The sequence below is a fragment of the Pristis pectinata genome, chromosome 7, assembly GCF_009764475.1.
Source record: "Pristis pectinata isolate sPriPec2 chromosome 7, sPriPec2.1.pri, whole genome shotgun sequence".
In the NCBI taxonomy this organism is placed as follows: Eukaryota; Metazoa; Chordata; class Chondrichthyes; order Rhinopristiformes; family Pristidae; genus Pristis; species Pristis pectinata.
The window spans coordinates 12,180,459-12,202,567 of NC_067411.1; the positions used below are offsets into that span (position 1 = coordinate 12,180,459).

The window sequence follows — 22,109 nt, forward strand, 5'->3', positions numbered from 1 at the left end:
TGGATTTTGTGCTCAAGCCCCTGGTTGGGTATTGGTATTGGTTTATTATTGAACTCATAGCCTAGAGACTCAGGTGATTCCAGTTTCAAATGCTAATTGGTCACTGTCCTTTTACCTGAAGGTTCTGTTAAGAATGTGCATACTGAAAGCAGGTGACATTGAAGATTTAATCAACACCAAGGCAAAAGACTGAAGTGAAGGGACTTATTCTTGGTTGACTTGGCAGAAGAGTGAAACCTATTGGTAGGAGCTAGCATGGTACTTCCACAGGATGGGTCTACTTACTTGCTTTCAATTTGGCAGGATGTCCACAAAACCAGTGTAAATTATTCCGCCATGTGAAAGAACACTTCTTTCTCCCCAATGGCAATTCAAACAAGCAAGTCGATGGACTTCAATGACACTGAATTTCCGAGGCATTCTTTGTCAATAGGCAACATTGCCAAGTCAGGTCAAGTTTATTGTCATGTGCACAAGTACAGTGAGGTACAGGTGCAATGAAAAACTTGCTTGCAGCGGCATCACAGGCACGTAGGTACAGACTACAACACAGAATATAAATTATACATAAATTATACAAGACGATGAAGAGAGAGAGAAAAAAAGATCGTGCAAAAGCAAGACCTTAGTACAAAAAAAGACACAAAACAGAGACAAGTCCATGGTGACATCACTCCCAATAATGCTTTTAAAATCAGGATGACTTCTTAGTCATGTTTGTAAATTCATGTAATAAAATGTTTGAGTTATAAAAGGTGTACATGTGAATTTGGAACCAGTGTAGAGAAAGCTAAGAACCAAATAAAACATGCCTTTACAGCAAGCAAGGTAGCGTAGCAGTTAGTCTAACGCTTTACGGTGCCAGCGACCTGGGTTCAAATCCGGCCACGGACTGTAAGGACTTTGCACGTTCTCCCTGTGTCTGCGTGGGTTTCCTCCGGATGATCTGGTTTCCTCCCACATTCCAAAGACCTACAGGTTAGGGAGTTGTGGGCGTGCTATGTTGGCGCCGGAAGCGTGGCGACACTTGCGGGTTGCCCCCAGAACACTACGCAAAAAGGTGTATTTCACTGTGTGTTTAGACGTACATGTGACTAATAATGAGATCTTATCTTGTCTATGGTTCTGCATGTCAGCTGTAATCTCGTATTGAATATATGTTAATTTTTTTGGGATAGGGGAGCATGGGAAATGCAGGAACGAGGATTGGAAATAAGCCCCTCAGCTCCTCAAACCTATTCTTCTCAAACATATCATGGTCGATCGATATCTTGATTCAATTTATCCATCTTCACTCCATGTTCCTAGCTATCCTTACCGAGCAAAAATGTAATGATTTGGGGTTTTGGAAGATCCACATATACACCATGTCCATTGTATTTACAGTGTCAGCCGTGTTTTAGTTGGTAGTAGTCTTGCTTCTGAGGCAGTCCTGCATTCACCCTAGGGGAATGAATGCAAAAACTGGGTGGCTGGGTGTGCAGGGGTGCAGTTCAGGGTGGGTAGAAGTGCCATCTTTTGGATGAAGTAACGTCTGACTTATAAAGTGCTCCTGCTGCAGGAAAGCTCTCACTGGTCACCTGTTTCTCAATTAGCAATGCAGAAAAACAAATTAAACTGTAGCTCACTGCTATGGAAGCTTATGTGTGCAAATTAGCTGTCATGTGTCTTATAACAGAAGGGTGATGAGACTACAAGAATACCTTATTGCCTGTGGACTGGTTTGTGACACTGTGAGGTCATATGAAATGAGAAGTGTTTCTCCTTTTATCACACTAATGAAACCTCAGCACCAGCACAGCTGTTGCTCCCTCTTGTTACTGAATCCATGGAAATAAATGTTTACCTAAAATAAAATAAACTCCTCAATCAGGATACAAATGAATACAACTTAATAGCTACCCTAATAATCTTAGAGATCTTCTCTTGTTTACAGAGTGTAGGCAGTGCTGGGAAGGCTGATATAAATTGCCAGTCTTTAAATCTCATGTTTTTATATCTCATGCTTCCTTATGATGCAGGTGGCCATTCGACTCATTGAGTGTCCACTGGTTCTCAGAGCATTCTCATCAGCCCATTCCCCCAACACAGTCTCTCACACACCCCTGCCTGTGTCAATGGTGCTGAGGTGGAGATGGTGGAGAGCTTCAAGTTCCTAGGTGTAAATATCACCACTCATATGTCCTGGTCCAGCCACGTAGACGCCATGGCCAAGAAAGTACACCAGCATCAGGCTAAGGAAATTCGGCATGTCTCCGATGACCCCCACCAATTATTACAGACGCACCATGCATCACAGCTTGCTATGGCAACTGCCCTGCCCGAAACTGCAAGAAGTTGCAGAAAGTTGTGAACATAGCCCTATCACAAAAACCAGCCTCTCCTCCACTGACTCTGTCTAGACTTTCCGCTGCCTCAGGAAAGCAGCCAACCTCTCCCTTCCCAGTCATCCTCTCTTCTCCTCCCTTCCATCAGGCAGAAGATACAAAAGCTTGACAATACGTACCACCAGGCTCAAGGACAGCTTCTATCCCAGTGTTATAAGACTATTGAAAGGTCCTCTTGTACGCCAAAGAACTCATGATTTCTCAATCTACCTCATCATTGCCCTTGTACCTTATTTGACTACCTGCACTGAACTTTCGCTGTAACTATAACACTCTGTTCTGCATCCTGTTATTGTTTTTCCTTTTGTACACACTCGATGTACTTATGGAATGATCTGTCTGGATGGAATGCAAAACAAAGTTGTACTAAGTATTGTGACAATAATAAACCAATTACCAATTACCTACACAACACTGTAGGTGTAAATACTTCTCAACACTGGTGCACCTCAAGGCTGCGTCTTCAGCCCTCTACTCTACTCCCTATACACTCATGATTGTGTGGCCAGATTCTACTCTAACTCCATCTACAAGTTTGCAGATGATACCACTGTTGTAGGCCGTATCTCAAACAGAGATGAGTCGGAGTACAGGAAGGAGATAGAGAGCTTAGTGGAATGGTGTCATGACAACAACCTTTCCCTCAATGTCAACAAAACTAAAGAGCTGGTCATTGACTTCAGGAAAGGGGGTGGTGTACATGCACCTGTCTACATCAATGGTGCTGAGGTCGAGAGGGTTGAGGGCTTCAAGTTCCTGGGAGTGAACATCACCAACAACCTGTCCTGGACAAACCACGTGGATGCCATGGCCAAGAAAGCTCACCAGCGCCTCTACTTCTTCAGGAGGCTAAAGAAATTTGGTTTGTCCCCTTTGACTCTCACCAACTTTTACCGATGCACCATAGAAAGCATCCTATCAGGATGTATCACGGCTTGGTACGGCAACTGCTCTGCCCAAGATCGCAAGAAGCTGCAGAGAGTTGTAGACACAGCTCAGCGCATCATGGACACCAGCCTCCCCTCCTTGGACACTGTCTTTACCTCTCGTTGTCTTGGTGAAGCAGCCAGCATAATCAAAGACCCCACCCACCCAGGACATTCTCTCTTCTCTCCTCTTTTATCGGGTAGAAGATACAGGTGCCTGAGGGCACGTACCACCAGGTTTAAGGACAGCTTCTACCCCACTGTGATAAGACTATTGAACAGTTCCCTTATACAATGAGATGGATTATGAGCTATGACCTCATGACCTGATGATTTACCTTGTTGTGACCTTGCACCTTATTGCACTGCACTTTCCCTGTAGCTGTGACACTTTACTCTGTACTGTTATTTTTTTTATGTACTACATCAAAGCACTCTGTACTAACTTGATGTAACTGCACTGTGTAATGAATTGACCTGTAAGATCGGTTTGTAAGACAAGTTTTTCACTGTACCTCGGTACAAGTGACAATAATAAACCAATACCAATACCAATACCACTATGGGCAATTTACAGCAGTCAATCAAACTAACGGCCCATAACAGGGAGGAAACTGGAGCATCCAGACAAACCAACTTGGTCACAGGGAGGACATGCGAACTCCACATAGACAGCAGCAGGATCCAACCCAGATTGCTGGAGCTGTGTAGTCGCAGTAACTGCTGCACCACTGTACCTTTGAACTCTGTGGCTGGCCAATTACAGATAGCGGTTAAGAGCCAATCAGATTGCTATGGCATTAGCTGCCTGAGGGACAACTTCTTCACACAGAGGGTGGTCAGTATACGGAACGAGCTGCCAGAGGAAGTGGTTGAGGCAGGTTCAATAACAACGTTTAAAAGACACTTGGGCAGGTACATGGATAGGAAGGGTTCAGAGGGATATGGGACAAATATGGGCAAGTGGGACTACCTTAGATGGGCATCTTGGTAGGCATGGACCAGATATGGGTTGAAGGGCCTGTTTCCATGCTGTATAACTCTATCAGACCAGGTATGGACAATCGATTTTTGTGCACCAGTTGGACTTAGTCATATAATGCAACACAGACATAGGCCCTACAGCCCATCAAGTCCATGACAACCATCAAGCATCCATTTACCTGATTCCATTTTTAGTGTAGTGGTTAGCGTAACGCTATTACAGTTCCAGTGACCCAGGTTCAATTCAGGCCACTGTCTATAAGGAGTTTGTACGTTCTCCCCGTGTCTGCGTGGGTTTCCTCCAGGTGCTCTGGTTTCCTCTCACATTCCAAAGATGTACGGGTTAGGAATTCGTGGGCATGCTGTATTGGCGCTGGAGGTGTGGCGACACTTACGGGCTGCCCCCAGAACACTCTATGCAAAAGATGCATTTCACTGTGTGCTTCGATGTGCATATGACTAATAAAGAAATCTTATCATTCCCCCCACAACTCTCGCCAGATTTTACACACAAGGGGGGCAATTTACTGTGGTCAATTAACTACCAACCCACACATCTTCGGGATATGGGAGGAAACTGGAGCACCCGGAAGAAACCCACGTGGTCACCGAGAGGATGTGCAAACTCCGCACACATAGCACTGGAGGTCAGGGTTGAACCCAGGTCTCTGGGGCTGTGAGGCAGCGGCTCAACTGGCTGTACCACAGTGCCACCAGTACAGGAATCTGGCAGCTTCATGCCTCCTAGTATCAATTCCAGCTCTCTAACAGCAGAATTTATTTTATTGACGGAATTTAGATTCCCAAGCACCACAGAGGGACTTGGATCAACCACCACATTTCAGCTGAAGGCTTAAATACTCCAAGCCTCAGGAATTAGTTCCACACTGTGTCAGTATATAGGCAGGAACTTAAATAGGCAAGGCATCGAAGGATACAGACCCAGTGTGGACAAATTGGATGAGGGTAAATGGGGAAAAAGGTGGTGGATTTGTTTCCATATTGTACGACTCTATGTAAAAGACAATAGTGAGGCCGCACTTGGAGTATTACATAGACTTTTGAACATAGAACATAGAACACTACAGCACAGTTCAGGCCCTTTGGCCCACAATGTTGTGCTGACATTTTATCCTGCTCTAAGATCTATCTAACCCTTCCCTCCCACATAACCCCCTATTTTTCTATCATTCATGTGTCTATCTAAGAGTCTCTTAAATGTCCCTAATGTATCTGCCCCCACCACCTCTGCCGGCAGTGCATTCCACACACCCACCACTCTCTGTGTAAAAAACTTACCTCTGGCATCCCCCTTATACCTTCGTCCAATCATCTTAAAATTATATCCCCTCATGTTAGCCATTGTCACCCTGGGAAAGAGTCTCTGACTGTCCACTCGATCTATGCCTCTTATCATCTTGTACACCTCTATCAAGTCACCTCTCATCCTCCTTCTCTCCAAAGAGAAAAGCCCCAGCTCACTCAACCTATCCTCATAAGACATGCTCTCCAATCCAGGCAGCATCCTGGTAAATCTCCTCTGCACCCTCTCTAAAGCTTCCATATCCTTCCTATAATGAGGTGACCAGAACTGAACACAATACTCCAAGTGTGGTCTAACCAGAGTTCTATAGAGCTGCAACATCACCTCGCAGCTCTTGAACTCTTTGGTCAGCCTGTTATATCAAAGACATTATTAAGCTGGAAAGAGTGCAAAGAAGCTTCAGGAGAGTGTTGCCAGAACTCGAGGGCCTGAGTTATAGGGAGTGGTTGGGCAGACCGGGACTTTATTCCTTGGTGCATAGGAGTCTGAGGGGTGACCTTATAGAGGTGTATAAATCATGAGGGGCATAGATAGGGTGAATGGTCACAATATTTTTCCCAGGGAAAGGGAACCGAAACTGCAAGGCATAGGTTTAAGGTGAGAGGGGAAAGATTCAAAGGGACCTGAGGGGCAACTTCTTCATGCAGAGGGTGGTGCATACATGGAATGAGATGCCAGAGAAAGTAGTTGCGGCAGGTACAATAACAGCATTTGGATAAGTATATGCATAGGAAAGGTTTAGAGGGATATGGGCTAAATGCAGGCAAATAGGACTAGCTTAGATGGTTGGCATGGATGAGTTGGGTTGAAGGGCCTGTTTCTGTGCTGTATTACTCTGTGACTATGACTCTCCCTGAATGGCTTGGATTTGTTTGAAATTTCTTCCCTCCACTGTTTTGGCAGAGGAATTGGCCAGCTTGAAATGATTTTTTTAATTCCTTCATTAAAACAATGAGACATATCAGGTGAGTATTGTTTTGGAAGTTGTATCAATTATTTGTTTTTTGACAATACTGATTGACCTGATCTTGAATCATTTGGTGACTCAGTCTAAAAGTCACAGTGTTTAGTTAGAATGAAAGCAAATACAAGTACAATTCAAAACAACATCAGCTTTTGACATGCAGCCCACGTTCAGTCATCCAGTATCATTACCATCTGGCAGCAAACTACCATCATGCCAAGAATGACTACACAGTTGCTGCACCTACTGCACCTCCCTAGTGCATTCACACTTTGATGCACATTAGATCACCATATCATTGATAACAAGTTCCCTTCTCTCGTTTCCAGCTCAAGATATACCAGTCAGTGACATGAAAAGTGATTAGGTTGGGCAGATAACATCTACAGGACAATCAAAAGCTTTTCATCGAAACTGAAAGACGTGCAATTGTTTACCTTCCCTGGGCTGTGTCTCATGTAGTTAAGCTGTTCAAACATCAGTCAATTCACTTGGCAGATCGGACATTATTTGCAGATAGAGCGTAGAACAGAGATGGCACCTCAGTTCAATAACCTTTCTTCATGATCGAGTGAGAGATCATTAAGCTGAAATGTTAACATTGTTTCTATTTCCACAGATGCTGCCTGACCCCTTTGACTATCTTTATTTCAGATTTTGCTTTGAAGGATAATGTAATTACTTTCTTAAGTGATTTTTTCCCCATTTTTAGGTGTCAAAAATGACAACAATGTCTTATCTATCTCTTATGCTGAGCATGGAGCATTTCACCAATTATTCCTCTCTTGGGCAGTTTCTCCTTTCATTTTTCCTCTGATCCCATTTATACATTCACTCATTTTTTACGTGAAAAGCTGGGTGACAAGAGCCAGATTCTGAATTCACTCACAAGCAAGCATTTATGACCATCCCTAATTCCCCTGAACTGCAGGACCACTTCACAGAGCAGTTCAGAGACAACCACATTGCCACAGTCCGGAGTCACATATAGGCCGATTCATATAGGTCGATTCACCTCCCTAAGCATTACGAGTGACCAGATCGGGTTTCACTACAATGCAGTTGTTTTATGATTCCAGTCACTGATATCAGCTTTTTTGCAAATGTAATTAATTAAGGTAATTTTAGTTCAGGGATAGGGCCTCAACCTGGAACTTATTGTGGGAGATAGAGTTCTTGTTTTAGACACAGTCTAAAATCAGAAAAATATTTATGTATTCCTTAAACTACTAGGATGCATTTGTACTCAACACTGGAGAGGTTACTGAAGAGAAGTTACTGAAGAGAGTTCAGAGGATGTTACCAGGCGAGAGAATTATAGTTAAAGGATAGATTGACCAAGCTGGGTTGTTTTCTTTGGAACTAAAGAGAATGAGCTGTGTAACTTTAAGAGAGGCCTAGAGAGGTGAGCAGGAAGATCCTATTTTCCATGGTAGAGAGGTCAATAACTAAGGGGCATAGACAAGTTAATTGGTGAAAGGGGTTTGAAAGGTGGAGTATGGAACTCACTGGAAGAGTGGTAGAGACAGGAAGCCTCATATAAATACTTGAAGAGCTGTGGTCTGCAGGACTATGGACAAAGCGGATTTAATCTAGTGTCCATTTTTGCTCAGTATGGGTACAATAGGCTAAACCACCCCCTTTTCTGCTGCAGAGTTCTAAAATTCAATGATTCGATGAATGACTTAAGTAGTGACGTAATAAGTACAATGCAGGAACCATTATAGACCAATGTAAGAAACATCCAATGGATCAAACAGGTCAATGAAAGGTGTTTTCACTTCCTCTTAATCAAAAACAAATCCTATGCAAATACAACCTAATTGTTTACCTGCAAAAATCAAGACCACTTACCTGTATCACTCAGCTGATGTACTGCCTCAGCTGATGTTGGCCTCAACTGATGTACTCGGCACAGTAGGCCTCAGCTGATGTACTGCCATCAATTCTCTCCACAGAGGTTGGGCTCCTTGATGTGGAGAAGGTTAGTGGGAGATTTAATGGAGGTGTTCAAAACAATGGATGGTTTTGACAGTGTAAATTATTCTTTTTCACTGGCAAGAGCTTCAGAAACCAAAGAGGCACAGATTTAAAATAATTTACACTGGAGGCAAGCGGGAGATGCAGAGAACGTTTTATTTTTGGCAATGAGTTATGTGATCCAGAATACATTCTCTGAAAGAGAGGAGGAAGCAAGCCCAGTAACCACTTTCAACAAGGAGTTGGCCAAATAATTGAAAGGCTGTAAAAGAAGTTTGCAGGCTACGTGGGCAAGAATAGGGGAGAGGAACTAATGAGCAGCCCTTTCAAAGAGCTGGGACAGACATGCTGGGCAGAATGGACTCCACCATATCTTCAGATTAGACACCAAACCTGATTACAATTCCCTGCTAGCCACTTGGAAATTTTCAGAGCTCCAATTTGGATCTTCCATGAAATGTTTGAGCTTTTGACTGACCTAATAATGACTGCATTAATTTTAAAATGCAAAAAAAAATGGCAGAGGGATTTATTTTCTGACTGTTCAATGGCCACGAACAAGAAAGTTTTAATCGTAAGACAACTACTACTGACCTTTCAACTGGGATTGGGATGTGACATCACAGGAGATAAATGTAGTTTGACTAGTCCCATACTTCTGATCAAACTCCGCTTTCGTAATTGCCCCTTGCACATGGTTGATGTCACTTATAACCACCTGAAAGATGAAGGGAAGTCCTTTACACCGTTGAAAGAATGTAATGAAAAAGGAACTGTGGAACCAATTCTTCCAAGAAGCACACAGTCCTTTTCGCTTGAAGATAACAGAAGCTCCTGTTGTTTGTTTGAACAAGAATCAGAAGAAATGTAAATTAAAAGCAAAAATATAAACAGCATCCATGGGGAAAAATAAATTGATACCTCAAGAACTGAGTTCTACTTGATGATATTTCAAATTTTCAAGAATTCAGAGTATTTTGCTGTTGTCTAAGAAGAAAATTCTCTTAGATGTGAAAAAGGAAGGAGCATTCACACAACAACATTCACATTCTCAGAGCGTACCAAAAGCACTTCATGAGCAATGAAATGTGTGTAATTTATTGCCATTATTCTTGTATTGGAAAACCATTAAGAGGCTATCCAACACCCTGATCCATTTTGTATGCAGTAAGTGAAAGTCAAAAAAGCCTAATACAAGTTCGTAGAATGTTTATTGATTTCCTTAAATTTAAAACCAATTGCAGGGTCTGAATTATGAGTCTGGCACTTGAAAATAAGTCTTCATATAAGCATAAATTGAAATGTTAAAAAACCACAGACGCAAGAAATTTAACATAAAAACAAAGTGCTGCAAATATTTAGCGTATGCTGCCTGACCTGCTGAGTATTTCCAAAACTTTGTTTTTATTTCACGTGAGTATCACTCAGTCATGTATTGAATGTAAAGGCAGATGGATTTTAGAAGTAAGCAAGGAATATAGGGTTATCTGAGGTGTTGCATTTTGGTCAGTTAAACAAGGGCAGAACTTACATAGTAAGTTTGTCATGTAAACTAGGGTTAATTGGTCATTTTGGTCATTTTGGTCACTTTGGTCATTTAGACAGATCATTGATCAGTTTAAACCAGGGCAGAACTTACACAATAAATAATAGGGCCCTGGACAGTGTTGTAGAACATTGAGACCTAGAGGTACAAGTTACATAGTTCTCTGAAAGTTGCAGCACATATAGACAGGATGGTGAAGAAGCTGTTTGGCACGCTTGCCTTTATCAGTCAGGGCATTGAGTACAGGTGTTGGGACATCATGTTACAAATGAACAAGTCATTGGTGAGACCACACTTGGAGTACTGCATGCAGTTTTGATCACCCAGCTATAGGAAGGATGTCACTAAGCTGGAAAAAGTACAGGAAAGATTCATGAGGACATCACCACGACTAGATGGCTTGAGTTATAAGGAGAGAATGGATAGGCAGGCACTTTTTTCCCTGGAGCATAGAAGGCTGAAGGGTGACCTTATAAAGGTTTATAAAATCAATGGCATGGATAAGGTGGATGGAAACAGTTTTTTCCCAGGATAGGGGAGTCTAAAACTAGAGGGCATAGGTTTAAGATGAGAGGGAAAAGATTTAAAAGGGGACCTGAGGGGCAACCTTTTCATGGTCCTGGGTGAACACATTCTTCCTCAGATCAACAATCTCTCACCATTTAAAAAAAAACTCATTTTTTTTGTTTCCTACACCATAGTGAATAATCTCACATTTCTCCGCATTATGTTCTGTCCATATATCTGTTCTCTCCGGCTCACTCAGCTTGTCCATATCCCCTTGAGGCTTCTCTTTACATCCTCCTCCCTACTCACAATCCCACTAAGTTTAGTATCTTCCCCGCTGCTATCAGACTTCTGAAGCAATCACCTCTTTCACATCCCCTTCCCGGCGGTGCTGCCACTTTCTTGAACCCTTAATTCTACCTCTTCCGTTATTGTCACTTTAACATTTCTTTTTCCATCACCCCACTTTGGACCATTCTGTTGTTTTTGTGCTCATCACACTATTTATTGCTGTATTAATTATTTCCATGTATAGCTATTTACCCTGTGAACTTCACGTGAGCAACGAATTTCATTGCACCCTGGTGTATATGACAATAAACTAATCTGTATCTGAATCTGAATCAGCAAATTTGGAAACATGACATTTGATCCCCTCAGCTAAATTGTTGATAGGGATTGTGAAAGACAAGTCCACTATCGTATCTGCTTTTGCCACTACCCCTGGCAGCTCGTTCCAGACACCCACCACTCTCTGTGTAAAAAAGGTTGTCCCACACTTCCTTTTAATCCATCTCCCCCCATCACCTTAAATGCATGTCCTTTAGTATTTGATATTTCTACCCTGGAAAAAAGATTCTGTCTACTTACCCTGTCTATGCCTCTCATAATTTTATAAGTTTTTATCAGGTCTCTCCTTAGCCTCCGAGGCTCCGGAGAAAACAGTCCAAGTTTGTCCAACCTCTCCTTATAAGACATGCTCTCTAATCTAGGCAGCATCCTGCTAAACCTCTTCTGCACCCTCTCCAAAACCTCCACATCCTTCCTGTAATGGGGCGACCAGAACTGCACACAATACTCCAAGTGCAGGCTAACCAAATTGTTATATAGCTGCAACATGACTTCCTGACTCTTATACTCAGCCCCAACCAAAGAAGGCAAGTGTGCCATACTATCTACTTGCGTGGCCACCTTCAGGGAGCTATGGACTTGGACCACAAGATCCCTCTGTACATCAATTATAGTTTCTTCTTTAATGTGTTTTGCGTGGAAAGGTAATTAAGAGGTGTGGCAGAAGCAGTTCATAAATACATGCTCTCTACAAGTATAAATGCCACAATTTTTTGTATGTCATTGGCAGTACCTGTAGTCAGCAAGAATATAGGGCATCCTTTCTATCCGATTCGCATTCTCAAAGACTATCAAGAAAGAGTATCAACGACTTTAGACTTATTTAAGTATGCACCATGATTTCCACCACTGGATTTACTGAATTCTTTCAGTGAATGTCTGAAATTGCAACATCCACACTTTTACTGAACACGTCTGCCATGAACTGATTCTGCAGCACCTCTTGATCACAGCTCTTTGAAGAAATGCAACATTCCCATTGGCTCTTGGAAATTTCAGGCCCACGATCACTCTAAGTGGAGAAGGAACATTCAGGGTGGTTCTGAGAACAACAAGGCTGTGTGTCAAGAGCACAGAGAAGCATCAGAAGGAACAGGCCTCCTCTAACCTACCCATCCACACACCCTATCAGGAACCACTTGCCCTTATATGCTAAAAGATGAACTCTTGATGTTCCAATCTGCCTCGTCATGGCCTTTTATTATGCAAGACAAGTTTTTCACTGTATCTCGGTATATTTTAAGATAAGATATCTTTACTATGTACATTGAAACACACAGTGAAATACATCTTTTTGCATAGTGTTCTGGAGGCAGCCCGCAAGTGTCGCCACGCTTCCAGCGCCAACATAGCATGCCCACAACTCCCTAACCTGTACGTCTTTGGAATGTGGGAGGAAACCGAAGCATCTGGAGGAAACCCATGCAGACACTGGGAGAACGTACAAACTCCTTACAGACAGTGGTCGGAATTGAACCTGGGTCACTGGTGCTCTAATAGCGTTATGCTGACCGGTACGCTACTGTGCCTGCCCATGTAACAATAATAAACCAATTTACCAATTTATCTGCACTGCACTTTGCTGTAACTGTAACACCATATTCTGCGTTCTGTTTTCCTTTTTACTTCCTCAATGTACTTATGTTTGGAATGATCCGTCTGGATGGCATGCAAACAAAAGTTTTTCACTGTATCTCAGTACATGTGACAATAATAAACCAATTTCAATTCCAATTCCAATTCCAATTCTTGGAAGAATTTGTGGTTCCCACATTTGCCTCATCAGCCACCTCAGAACCCATAAAACCGCAGTGGAAGTAAGTCATCCTCAATTCCAAGGGACTGCTGAGAAAGAAGAAAAATGCTACACCAGCATCTGCAAGGAGCAGTGAAACAGTATCAGCTGACAGATTATTTATGTCATTGGAAGTGCCTGTACCCAGCAAAAATACAGGAAGTTCTTTCTGTCAGATTTACATTTGCTTAGCGCATCATTAATAGTAGACTCATTTAAAATGTGCACCATGATATACACCACTGGAATTGCTCAACTCTTCCTGCGAATGGCTGCTCTTCAATTTTAGGTTTTATATACTATTGTGTATGTTAATATTATATCACACACTTTAACACTATGATTAGTTTATCATAATTTATATATTTAAATATTTATTATCTTGGATGTATTTGTTTTAGGAAAAACAATTTGTCAGAGCACAGGAATGAATCAAACAAATATTGACGTTACTGTGGCTTTGAATGTTTTCTTTCTTTCCAGTTTATTTGTATTTTGTGAGGAAGGAAAGGTGGTGCATTTTTTTTGGATGAAGATTTTCTTAAGACTTGAAAACATCAGATTGCCAATTAGTAATAACAAAACCAAATCTAAAAATATAAAAAAAACATGTTCTGAACTTTCTTGTGAATTCCGATAATAAGTGTGTCCTATAATAAAAGTGAGGGAAGAAATCATGATTGTAAATTAACAAAAATAATGAAATTTCAGAGCAGGAGGAGGTCACTTAACCTCCTTGATTCTGTTCAGTCATTCAGTGAGATCAATACTGATTTGCACCTGAACTCTATCCATTTGCTGTCATTCTGTGTCATTTTACATCCCTGTCCAACAACTATTCATCACTCTCAGTTTATCCATTACTGAAGGATTCAGCATTATCAGGGGTCCCTGCTACTCTATGAGTTAGAGGTAGAAATTTGTTCCTTGTCACATCTGCTCAGTATGTCAGATCTTGTGGTGTGTGTGTGTGTGTGTGTGTATGTGTGTGTGTGTGTGTGTGTGTGTGTGTGTGTGTGTGGTGTGTGTGTCTGTGTGTTTGTGTGTGTGTGTGTGTGTGTGTGTGTGTGTGTGGTGTGTGTGTGTGGTCTGTGTGTCTGTGTGTTTGTGTGTGTCTGTGTGTGTGTCCGTGTGTTTGTGTGTCTGTGTGTTTGTGTGTGTGTGGTGTGTGTTTGTGTGTGTGTGTGGTGTGTTTGTGTGTGTGTGTGGTGTGTGTTTTGTGTGTGTGCGCACGCATTCAATTCAGTCACTGAAATTCAATTCCACTAAAGGTGAATGAACCAGCACAGAACGTGGGTGCACAGTAGTACAGCTACTTCACAGCTCCAATGACCTTGGTTTAATCCCGACCTCCGGTGTTGTTGATGTGGAGTTTGCATGTTCTTCCTGTGATCTTGTGGGTTTCCTCCCAAATCCCTAAGATGTGTGAGTGATGGGTTAATAAGCTACTGTAAATTGCCCTGAGTGTGTAGACAAGTGGAAGCAACCAGGGGGATGATGAGTTGATGAGAATTTGGGGAGAATAGTATGGGAGTAGTGTAAATGGGTTCTTGTTGGTCAGCGCAGACACAGTGGACCGATACTGTTCTCTATGAATCTATAATTAGAATCATAGCAGGTGTTTTAAGCAAGCAGCAAAGGACAGATTATCCCTACTCCAGATATTAGCATGGATACACAAGAGACCACAGATGTTGGAATTTGGAGGAAAAAAAACATTCTGCTGGAGGAATTCTGGGTCAAGCAATATCTTGTGGGAGGAAAGGAATTGTCGACGTTTCAGGTCGAAACCCTGCATCAGGACTGTACTGAGATGCAATCATGGTTGACAGTTCAAGGAAGCTGTGAGAAGATGCTGCATTGTCAGCCATGCTGTCCTTTTAATGATGGACCCATTGGTGGACTGTGAATGATCTCTTTGGGGACAAGTGAAGAGATGGGGTAATCTTCCCTTGCAGTCCTGGTCAACACACATCTTCCAAACAGCATAGCCTTGAAAAATAGTGTATGTGTTTTCTATTGTGTATATGGGATCTTACTGTGCACTCACTAGTTGCTTTGTTTCCCACATTACGACAGTATCCAAAACGAAATGATTGCGTGTAAAGTGCTCCCAGATTATCCCTACTCCAGATATTAGCATGGATATATAAGAGACCACAGATGTTGGAATTTGGAGTGAAAGTCGAGTTTATTATCATATTCACCTGTGCAGCAGCATCACAGGCACATAGCATTAGAGACACAACATTCTTACAGAAGTGTTTAAAATTATGAAGGGCATAGATAAAGTGGATGGTAAGAGTCTTTTCCCCAGGGTAGGGGAGTCCAAAACTAGGGGGCATAGGTTTCAGGTGAGACGGGAAAGATTTAAAAGGAACCTGAGGGGCAACATTTTCATGCAGAGGGTGGTATTGGTATTGATATTGGTTTATTATTGTCATTTGTATCGAGGTACAGTGAAAAAGTTGTCTTGCAAACCGATCGTACAGTATATGGAACGAGCTGTCAGAGGAAGTGGTTGAAGCACTTGGATAGGTACATGGAAGGGTTCAGCTTAGAGGGATATGGGTCAAACACAGGAAATTGGGTCCAGGTGGGTGGACACCATGGTCAGCATGGACTGGTTGGGCCGAAGGGCCTGTATCCGTGCTGTATTGCTCTATGACTCCATGACTCTATTCACAAGAAAAACATAAATTAAACATGTTAAACATAAACCTTGAGGTATTATACAAACACAAAAAAGAGTAGGAGTTGGCCATCGGCCTTTTGATATTGCTTGTCATTCAACATGATCATGGCTGATCCTCTAACTCAACACTGTCTTCCTGCTCTTTCCCCATAGAAAACATCCTATCTGGATGTATCACGGCTTGGTACGGCAACTGCTCTGCCCAGGACCGCAAGAAACTGCAGAGAGTTGTGGACACAACCCAGTGCATCACAGACACCAGCCTCCCCTCCTTGGACTCTGTCTTTACCTCTCACTGTCTTGGTGTAGCAGCCAGCATAATCAAAGACCCCACCCACCTGGGTCATTCTTTCTTCTCTCCTTTTCCATCGGGTAGAAGATACAGGAGCCTGAGGGCACGTACCACCAGACTTAAGGACAGCTTCCACCCCACGGTGATAAGAATATTGAACGGTTCCTTTATATGATGAGATGGACTCTGACCTCATGATCTACCTTGTTGTGACCTTGCACCTTATTGCACTGCACTTTCTCTGTAGTTGTGACACTTTACTCTGTACTGTTATTGTGTTTACCCTGTACTACCTCAATGCACTCTGTACTACCTCAATGCACTCTGTACTAACCCAATGCACTCTGTACTAACCCAATGCACTCTGTACTACCTCAATGCACTCTGTACTAACCCAATGCACTCTGTACTACCTCAATGCACTCTGTACTACCTGAATGCACTCTGTACTAACCCAATGCACTCTGTACTACCTCAATGCACTCTGTACTAACCCAATGCACTCTGTACTAACTCAATGCACTCTGTACTACCTCAATGCACTCTGTACTAACCCAATGCACTCTGTACTACCTCAATGCGCTCTGTACTAACCCAATGCACTCTGTACTAACTCAATGCACTCTGTACTACCTCAATGCACTCTGTACTAACCCAATGCACTCTGTACTACCTCAATGCACTCTGTACTAACCCAATGCACTCTGTACTACCTCAATGCACTCTGTACTAACCCAATGTAAGTGCACCGTGTAATGAATTGATCTGTACGAACGGTTTGCAAGACAAGTTTTTCACTGTACCTCGGTACAAGTGACAATAATAAACCAACACCAATGCCAATACCCCTGGATACCTCCACCCATTCCTCCAACATTATCAGCCTGGCCTCTGGTCCAGTCCCCTTTTCTTTCACTCCACCAGGGGCTCCAAGCATCCAGGATCCAAGTCCTCAAGCTCTATTGTATAGTTGGTTCTCTGACTCTCTGCTGGCCCTTTGCTACCTCTCCTTCGAAATTCTTCATAGTTCCTGTTGGAAACTTAGAACAGTACAGCATGGGAACAGGTCCTTCGGCCCACCACGTCTGTGCCGAACATAACGGCAATCTAATTAATCCCATCTGCCTGCACATAGTCCATATCCCTCTATTGCCTGCATGTTCATGTGTCTGTCTAAATGCCCCTTAAACGTTGCTATCCACCACTTCCACTGGCAGTGCATTCCAGGCACCCATCACTCTCTGCGTAAAAAACTTGCCTTGTAAATCTCCTTTAAACTTTTCCCCTCTCACCTTAAACCTATGTCCTCTAGTATCTGACGTTCCTACCCTGGGAAAAAGACTCCAATCTTCCACCCTATTGATGCCTCTCATAATTTTATATACTTCTACCTGGTCATCCCTCAGCCTTCAACGCTCTGGGAAGACAATCCAAGATTGTCCAACCTCTCCTTATGGTTACTGTTCTCACAACCTCCTGCCCACTATCTCCATCTTTAACAAGGTTAAATAAGGTACAGAGTCATAGTCAAACAGCACAGAAACAGGATCTTTGGACCACCACGCCTATCCAACCATGAAGTACCTATTTATACTGATCCAATTTACCAGCACTTCATCCATAGCCTACCATGCCTTGGCAATTCACATGCTTATCTGGATACTTCTAAAACTGTTTCTGAGTGGACATGTCCCTATCATCTACTCATGTAGCTCATTCTAGATTCCAGCTACCCTCTGGGTGAAAAAACTTTTTCCTCAGATCACCTCTAAACCTCTTCCCCCTTATCCTAAACCAATATCCTCTAGTTTTATACACCTCTGTATTGGGGAAAAGTGTCCTACTATTTACCCTATCTATACCCCTCATAATTTGTAAATGTCTATTGGCTCACACCCCAGCCACCTTTACTCCAAGGAAGACAAACCCAGTCTCTCCTCATAACTGAAACATTCCATCCCAGGCAACATCCTGTTATAGTGAGGGCAGGCATGGTAGTGTAGCGGTTAGTGTAATGCTATTACAGTGTCAGCTACCGGGGTTCAATTCCGGCCGCTGTCTGTAAGGAGTTTGTATGTTCTTCCCATGAATGTGTGGGTTTCCTCCGGGTGCTCCGGTTTCCTCCCACATTCCAAAGACGTACAAGTTAGGAAGTTGTGGGCACGCTATGTTGGCGCCGGAAGCGTGGCAACACTTGCGGGCTGCCCCCAGAACATTCTACGCAAAGATGCATTTCATTGTGTGTTTTAATGTACATGTGACTAATAAAGATATCTTATCCTGGTGAACCTCCTCTGCATCCTCTCCAATGCAATCACATCCTTCCTATTGAGTAGCAACCAGAACTGTACACAGTACTCAAGGTGTGGCCTCACCAATGTTTTATAACATTGTACCATAGCCTCTCTGCTTCTTTATTTTATTTCCCTTAGTTGCTTATCTCTGTGCTCCAATTAAACACTATGGGAGGTTATGCAACAGCGGTACACAACACCCTTGTACAGATGTCCAAACCATAATCCCAAACACTCCCAAGTTCCACACACAAGAAGCATGATATATTCTAACCGCACATAATCAGATGCTGTGAAATGTACTTATGTTCCTCATAATAGTTTTTTGAAAAGTTAAGCAACATACACCATGAATGGTAGGGTCTTAGGGAGTGTTGAGAAACAGAGGGATCTTGGAGTACGAGTGCATAGATCATTGAAGGTGGCAATGCAGGTTGATAACGTGGTAGAAAGGTATATGAGTCCTGGCCTTCACTTGTTGTGGTATTGAGTACAGAAGTAGGGAGGTTATAAACTTTATAAAACCTTGGTCAGACCTCAGTGTACAGTTCTCATCATGAAGGTATAGGAAAGATGTGATAGCGCTGGAGAGGGTCCAGAAGAGATTCACCAGGATATTGCCTGGGACAGAGCAGTTCAGTTATGAGGTGAGACTGGAGAGGCTAGCACTGTTCTCCCTGGAGTGGAGGAGGTTAAGAGGGGACATGATTGAGGTATATAAAATTATGAGGGGTGTAGATAGGGTAGAAACCTTTCCCTGTATTAGATTACAACAGGATATTGATAGAATGCAGACCTGGGCTGAGAAGTGGCAAATGGAATTCAACCCAGAAAAGTGTGAAGTGATGCACTTCCGGAGATCGAATTTGAAGGCAGAATACAAGGTTAATGACAGAACTGTTAGCAGTGAGGAGGAACAGAGGGATCTTGGGGTCCATGTCCATAGATCCCTCAAGGTTGCTGAGCAGGTTGATAGGGTTGTTAAGAAGGCATATGGTGTGTTAGCCTTCATTAGTCAGGGTATTGAGTTCAAGAGTCGCAAAGTAATGTTGCAGCTCTATAGAACTCCGGTTAGACCACACTTAGAGCATTGTGTTCATTTCTGGTCACCTCATTATAGGAAGGATGTGGAAGCTTTAGAAAGGGTGCAGAGGAGATTTACCAGGATGATGCCTGGATTGGAGAGCATGTCTTATGAGGATAGGTTGAGTGAGCTAGGGCTTTTCTCTTTAGTTGAGTGAGGTAGGGCTTTAATTCTATCAGGTGACTTGATAGAGGTATACAAGATGATAAGAGGCATAGATTGAGTGGACATTCAGAGACCTTTTTCCCAGGGTGAAAATGGCTAACACAAGGGAGCATAATTTTAAGGTGATTGGAGGAAGATATAAGGGGGATGCCAGGGGTAAGTTTTTTACACAGAGAGTGGTGGGTGTGTGGAATGCACTGCCTGCAGAGATTGTGGGGGCAGATACATTAGGGACATTTAAGAGACTCTTAGATAGACGCATGAATGATAAAGAAATGGAGGGCTATGTGGGAGGAAGGGTTAGATAGATATTAGAGCAGGATAAAATGTCAGTACAACATTGTGGGCCGAACGGCCTGTACTGTGCTGTAACGTTCTTTGTTCTATGTTCTATATCAGAGGTAGATAAAACTAGAGTGCATAGATTTAGGGTAAGGGGGAAGAGATTCAGAGGGGATATGGGGGGACCTTCTTTACCCAGAGAGCGGTGAGTACCTGTAATGTACTGCTTGAGAGAGTGGTTGAAGTTAGGTCGTTGACAGCATTTGTCTAGGTGAACACTTGAATTGCTAAGGCACAGAGGGCTATGGACCAAATGCTGGAAGATGGGATTAATATAGAAGGTAGCCCACTGGTTGGCAGGGACAAGTTGGGCTAAATGGCCTGTTTCCATGCGGTACAATTCTATGACTCTTCTATGACTCTTAATGGTTAATTAAATTTGAAATAGTCGGAGCTTATAAGTGAAACTGAATTTTAAGTATTTGAATAATTAGGTCAAGTTCTCTCACTGATCCTCCACTGCAGAGCTTTCTGACTCTCTGTTGCCTTCTTGAGACCTCTCTGTTGCACCTTCCCATCTGACCTTTTATCTCCCATGCTCTTCTTAGAGCACTCAGGACAAAAGATTTGCATTTAAATAATTTAAAGCAATGATATAAAAATGGTGCAGAATGGGGCAGAGTTTGTGGAGGGGCATTGGGACCCAAATCATTGTTTTGCGCTCTGTAAATTGTTTAAAATGTTGGCCAAAATATTTCCAGTTCATTGCCTGTGAATATTCTTGATTGAAGCTGTGGGAGCTGATGCCTGGCAAGAACAAACATCAGAAAAGGTGACGTTCCTGCCAAGACAACTGCCAGATGTTTGCGTGCAGTATTCCTCAAGCTCGTAGCAAATGTCATTTTACTGCTGGATACAAAGTCCTGGCCCACTTTTCTGCTGCTGCTTGTGGGAGCTTGCTGTGCTCAAACTACTGCCACGTTTCTGGTGTTAAAACTGCTTCTGATGTACGTCATTGAGTGCAAACTGCTTTGAAGTCAAGTAAGGTAATGAATGCAAGTCTTTCTTTCCATTTAAAGTGTGCAAGCAATTGATTCATGGGGCTTCAACTCTTGTGGAGGAAATGCTCTGAGAGAGTTCAGCAACCTTTGCATTTCTCAGATACAATTTTATAATAAAGCAAAGCTATTTCCAAGTTTGTTGTAAATAGGCTGCCTTAATAGTGCAGTGATAACTGCTAGAAATGTCAGTGGATGAATGTTTCACATATTTGAGTGACGTATTTTCGTCTGGCTCCAAAAATTAACAAATGGCTTAAATAGGTTACTGCATGTGAAGAACTCACTCCTGCAAGTTTCCCTCCAGGTTACATACCATCCTGAATGAAAATATATTGTACTACCCTCGGTCTAAATCCTGGGGTTTCTTACCCTGTTGTACCATCAGATTGCCTCCACTAGAAGACTGCAACAATTCAGGAAGGAGATTACCACCTCATTGCATGGATCATCCTCTGCCACCTTCAATGTGATGCCTCCACTGCACACATCTTGCCCTCCCTAACCTTGCAGCATCCTGAAGGAACCTTATCTGTGGTTCCAGCTAACTACCTTCCAGTCCCCTTCTCATGACATCTTCACGTGCAACGGCAGGGGATACAAATCATAAATTAAATATTAGAATAATTTCTAATGTTTCCCCCCTCTCATCTTAAAACCATGTCCTCTTGTATTTCTACCCAGGGAAAGAGGTTCTGACTGTCTCCCCTATCTATGTCTCTCATAATCTTCTCAGGTCTCCCCTCAGCCTCCGATGCTCCAGAGGAAACAATCCAAGTTTGTCCAACCTCTCCTTATAACTCATACTCTCTTTCTAGTGCTCTCATAATTTCTTATGTTATAGTATTCTATTGCTTAATTGAACAGCCTTCCAAGCACCTTGCCACTTTCTAAGATTATGTACGATCGCTGTTCCAGCAAATCTCCTCGACAAGATGCTACGGGAAGCAAGGGAAGGGGACTGCTGGGGCCCTGATGGAGATTCACAGGTGAGGTGACAGAAGACTGGACGATAGTTAATGCTGTTCCTTTATTTAAGAAGGACAGCGTGGATAAGTCTGGTAGCTACAGACCGGTGAGCGTTACATTCGTGGTGGGGAAATAAAGCAGAAGTCTAAGGGATAGAACTTATTTAAGAGATGGGCAGAGGTTGATCAGGGATGGTCAGCATGGCTTTGCATGGTGAAAATCCTATT

General features: G+C 42.7%; 1 protein-coding gene across 1 annotated transcript in view; it reads right to left on the reverse strand.

The window, feature by feature from the left end:
* LOC127572559 (15-hydroxyprostaglandin dehydrogenase [NAD(+)]-like) overlaps positions 1-22,109 on the reverse strand; it is an 80,272-nt gene that overhangs the window by 46,142 nt on the left and 12,021 nt on the right. Inside the window, exon 2 of the mRNA XM_052019952.1 lies at positions 9,160-9,283. Coding sequence (XP_051875912.1) covers positions 9,160-9,283 — 124 coding nt within the window. The remainder of the gene's footprint in view (positions 1-9,159; positions 9,284-22,109) is intronic.